Raw genomic sequence first — 5,000 nt, 5'->3', positions numbered from 1 at the left:
GCATGCTCATAAGATTGTGGTTTCGATTCCTAGACCGGGCGATGCCTTGTATTCTTCAGCAAAACACCTCTTTTTACTTTGCTCCAGTTCATTCAGCCGGCAAAAGTGAGTAATCCTGCGGAAGACCGGCACCCCATCCCGGTGGGGTATATGTATATATATACTTCATGGAAACCCTAAAACCGGCCCTATGGTTCTATATGACTATATATATGTTGAAAATATGAAAGGCAAAGTCGACCTCGGCGGAAGTTGAAATCAGAATATGGCGACGGGCAAAATACTGCTAAGCATTTCGTCCAGCTTGCTAACGACTCTGACAGCTCACCGCCTTCTCAATAATAATAATAATAATAATAATAATAATAATAATAATAATAATAATAATAATAATAATAATAATAATTATTATTATTATTATTATTAATAATAATAATAATAATAATATTATAATAATATAATGGCGGAGTATGAGTCAATTACATCAACCTCAGTGCTCAACTGGTAATTATTTTATCGACACTGCTTGAGACACCGCCTTCTCGGTAATAATAATACAGTACCGTCCCGAGTCATATAGAATTATAGGACCGGTTTTAGGGTTTCTATGAAGTATATATATACCCCACCGGTCTTCCGCAGGATTACTCACTTTTGCCGGCTGAATGAACTGGAGTAATGTAAAATGAGGTGTTTTGCTCAAGAATACAACGCATCGCCCGATCTAGGAATCGAAACCACAATCTTATGAACATGCCGAACCGCTAAATTACGTGGACATCACATACCAACATCGGTTGTCAAGCGATTGTGGGGGACAAACATGGACACACAAGCATACACACACATATATAAATATAATTATATATATATATATATATATATATATATATATATACGATGGGCTTCTTTCAATTTCCGTTTACCAAATCCACTCACAAGGCTTTGGTCGGCCCGAGGTTATAGTAGAAGACACATGCCCAAGGTGCCACACAATGGGATTGAAGCCGGAACCATGTTGCTGGTAAGCAAGCTGCTTACCACACAGCTACGCCTATATATATATTTATGTATGTATGTGTGTGTGTGTTTGTATATATATATACATATATATATATATATATATATATATATATATATATATGTATATATATATATATATATATATATATGTATATATATATATATATATATATATATATATATATATATATATATATATATATATGTACATATATATATATATATATATATATATATATATATATATGTACATATATATATATATATATATATATATATATATATATATATATACATATATATATATATATATATATATATATATATATATATATATATATATATATATATATATACATGTGCATGTGTGAGTGTGTGTGTGTGTGTGTGTGTGATTATGGATGCTTCACTGTAACTAAAACCTAAAAAGATGGAGTTTTGTGTCTTAGTTAGAAACCGGTTTCTTCTTCGGAGGAAGAATTTGAATAATTAAATAAAGAAAAAACATACATACATACATACATAGTACACACACACATGCACACATGCATGCATACATAAAACATGCATGTACACACACATACACACATATATATATATGCATATATATACATTAATACATACATACATACATACATACATACATACATACATACATACATACATACATACATACACACACGTGTGTGGCGGGCTTCACTCTGAACTATGAAACTCTACTCAATAAAGTTTAATAATCGCACATGTAGATAAAATAAACTCAGACCAAAGTTGTTTTTTCTCTTCGCACTTTTTCTGTCTATTTGTCTGTCTTTCTGCCGGTCTGTCTAGCAATGTTTGTTGTAATTACGTATTTTTTTCCAACAAGCTTAACAATGTAAACACTTGAAAAACTACAAAGTTTCCAAATTATTTAGTTCAAATTACATTATACGTGCATATGAGTGGCCGGCTAGGCTGTGTAGCATAGAAGTTTCTTTCTAAACCACATAGTTTCAGGTTCGGTCCTAATGTGAAGCACCTTGGTCAAATGTCTTCTACTATAGAAGCCAGAACCTTCAGCAAAATTTGTTGATGGACACTGAGAGAAGCCCGCTACATACATGTATGCATGTATGTATGTATGTATGTATGTATGTATGTATGTATGTATGTATGTATGTGTGTGTGCGTGCATACATGTTAATATAAATTTATGTATGTATGTACGCATTTATATGTGCGTGTGTGTGTGTGCACGCGTTTGTATGTATGCAAGGGACGTTGTAGTCGAAGGAGTAAAATCAAGCCCAGTAGTGGTGTTCCACAAGGCACTGTGTTGGGACCACTTCTTTTCATAAGCTACATCAATGACATTACTAACATTATCAAGCACAGTAACTTAAGGATATTTTCAGATGATTCCAAGATCCAGAAGATTATCAATAAAGTGGAGGACCGGGCATACTTTTATTCAGATCTACTGGCTGTCATCCAATGAGCGGAAAAGAATATGCTGTTGAACGAGGACAAATTTGAGTTAATCCACTTCGGAAAAGAGGACACCCTGAAACTCCCATACTTCCTTCCTTCAGGTGAAACTCTCATGGCATCCAACAACATCAGAGACTTGGGAGTAATTGTGGACAACAACATAAGCTGGGCTGCTGATATAAACAGACAGTAAAGTTGACATGGCCCGCAGCATGTGTTCCTGGATCCTCAGAACTTTTCAGTCGAGAGATATCCACACCATTATTCTCCTTTTCTCCACTTGTGCCTGACCTCACCTTGAATATTGTTGTCTACTGTGATCTCCCCACACGAAACAAAGTATCATGAAAATCGAAGCACCTCAAAGGTCAATTGCAAAAAAATGATAGATGAGGTGACAGGCCTTGGCTATTGGGGTCAACTAGAGAAGCTCAGGCTTCTCCAATGCCGCTGTGAGCACTACGTCATCTTCATGATGTGGAAAATATTCCATCAGCATTGCCCAAATGATGTTGACATCGCCTTTAAGATACACCCAGACTTGAACCCCGTGCTCTCCGCCCACAACATAAATCATACTCGCTTCCCATAACGACAATACGGCACAATTATTTCACCTCAATTGGCCCCACTCTCCTTAACGTTACAGCAAACCACATTAAAGCAGACACAGACCCCATAAAGTTCAAGAAGTCTTATGACAAACTCCTTCAAAAAATCCCAGATAAACCCCCAACACTCGGATCTGTCTCCCTAAACAAAAACCCTCTACTTGAGTGTACCACGTTGCCCGATTCCTGATTTGAATGACTTTGCTAGGTGGTGCTATTAAGTTAGACATAGCCTGGGCCAATACTGACTGAAACCTATCAAAGTATCAAAGTATACACACACACACACACACACACACACACACACACACACACACACACACACACACACACACACACACACACACACACACACACACACACACACACACAACTATACGCATACTAATTCCTCACGCAAATACGTAGCCAAACACAAACATACACAAGCTGATTCACATATTTTATCTTCTTTATATATTTTTCACCGATTTTTACCGAAGAATCAAATGAAACTGAAATTCTAAAATTAAAATGTTATCTCTGTCATACATTAATTCAGTTGTGTAGTGGTGGTGGTGGTGGTGGTGGTTTTGAAATCTATCTCTGTGGAACGGTCTGAGGTCCAATCTCGTGGTTTGGCATCATTTCATCTTTTTGTTTACTAATGGACTTGGGACTGCAATTGTGTTATTACTGATAGGTCTACACACAGATGTGTGTGTCTGTGCATGCGTGCAATTGTATATAGATATAAATATAGATATATGTGTGTTTGTGTGTTTGCACATGTGTACTTGTATGTATGTATGTGTGTGTGTATATATGTGTGTGTGTAAGTATATGTGTATGTATATATATATATATATATACATGTATATATATATATATATATATATATATATATATATATATATATATATATATATATATATATATATATATATATATATATATATATGTATGTATATACATTGATATGCATATTTGTATGTATACACTGAAGCATATATATATAACCGACCAATTCAAAAACGGTATCATTCCACTCGGTGGAACTGCTATGGGACGGAGACTAATCTGTACTAGTGATTAACATGGATTACTTTGCTGTTATCCTTGTTCTTGCTGTTGTTGTTTCTGGTGGACAAGCAGGTAAAAATCCTTTCCTTATTTGTTATTCTTCTCGTTTGACCCTTGTCAATTGTACCTGTATTTTTTTTTATGGGTATATATTCATGTGCTGCTCTCTCCCTCTGACTGGCCAGCCATGTATCTCCCCTAAAGCAACACACCTGATCCTTACCTCAATCTCTTTCTCTCTCTCTCTCTCTCTCTCTCTCTCTCTCTCTGACCGGGTAACGATTTATCTCTTCTACAGCAAGACCCCCGTCCTTTCTCAAAGGACCTTTATCTTGCAAGTTGCTTGTTGACCCTGCCACTGCAGCTGCCACGTAAAAGGCATCCAGCCCACACTCTAAAGTGACTGGCATATGGAAGGACATCCAACCGTAGAAACTATGCAAAATTGACAGTGAAGCCTGATACATGTATATGTACATGTATATATATATATATATATATATATATATATATATATATATATATATATATATATATATATATATATATATATACATGTATATATATATATATATATATATATATATATATATATATATAGATATATATATATATATATATATATATATATATATATACATGTATATATATATATATATATATATATATATATATATATATATATATATATATATATATATATATATATATATATATATATATATATATATATATATATATATATATATATATATATATGTATTTATGTATATGTATATATATATGTGTGTGTGTGTGTGTGTATGTATATATATATATCAGGTCATCCCA

At 33.8% G+C, this 5,000-nt stretch overlaps 1 protein-coding gene across 1 annotated transcript in view; it reads left to right on the top strand.

Annotated features, from left to right (window-relative positions):
- Nucleotides 1-4,125: 4,125 nt before the first annotated feature.
- Nucleotides 4,126-5,000, top strand: part of LOC106879028 (uncharacterized) — a 61,112-nt gene continuing 60,237 nt past the window's right edge. Inside the window, exon 1 of the mRNA XM_089344378.1 lies at nucleotides 4,126-4,241. Within this exon, the coding sequence (XP_089200504.1) occupies nucleotides 4,184-4,241 (58 nt within the window). The 5' untranslated portion in view covers nucleotides 4,126-4,183. The remainder of the gene's footprint in view (nucleotides 4,242-5,000) is intronic.

The sequence above is a fragment of the Octopus bimaculoides genome, chromosome 28 (assembly GCF_046866305.1).
Source record: "Octopus bimaculoides isolate indiv1 chromosome 28, ASM4686630v1, whole genome shotgun sequence".
Lineage (NCBI taxonomy): Eukaryota > Metazoa > Mollusca > Cephalopoda > Octopoda > Octopodidae > Octopus > Octopus bimaculoides.
The sequence above is the reverse complement of the archived record's forward strand: the minus strand, read 5'-3'. Positions and strand labels throughout refer to the sequence as shown.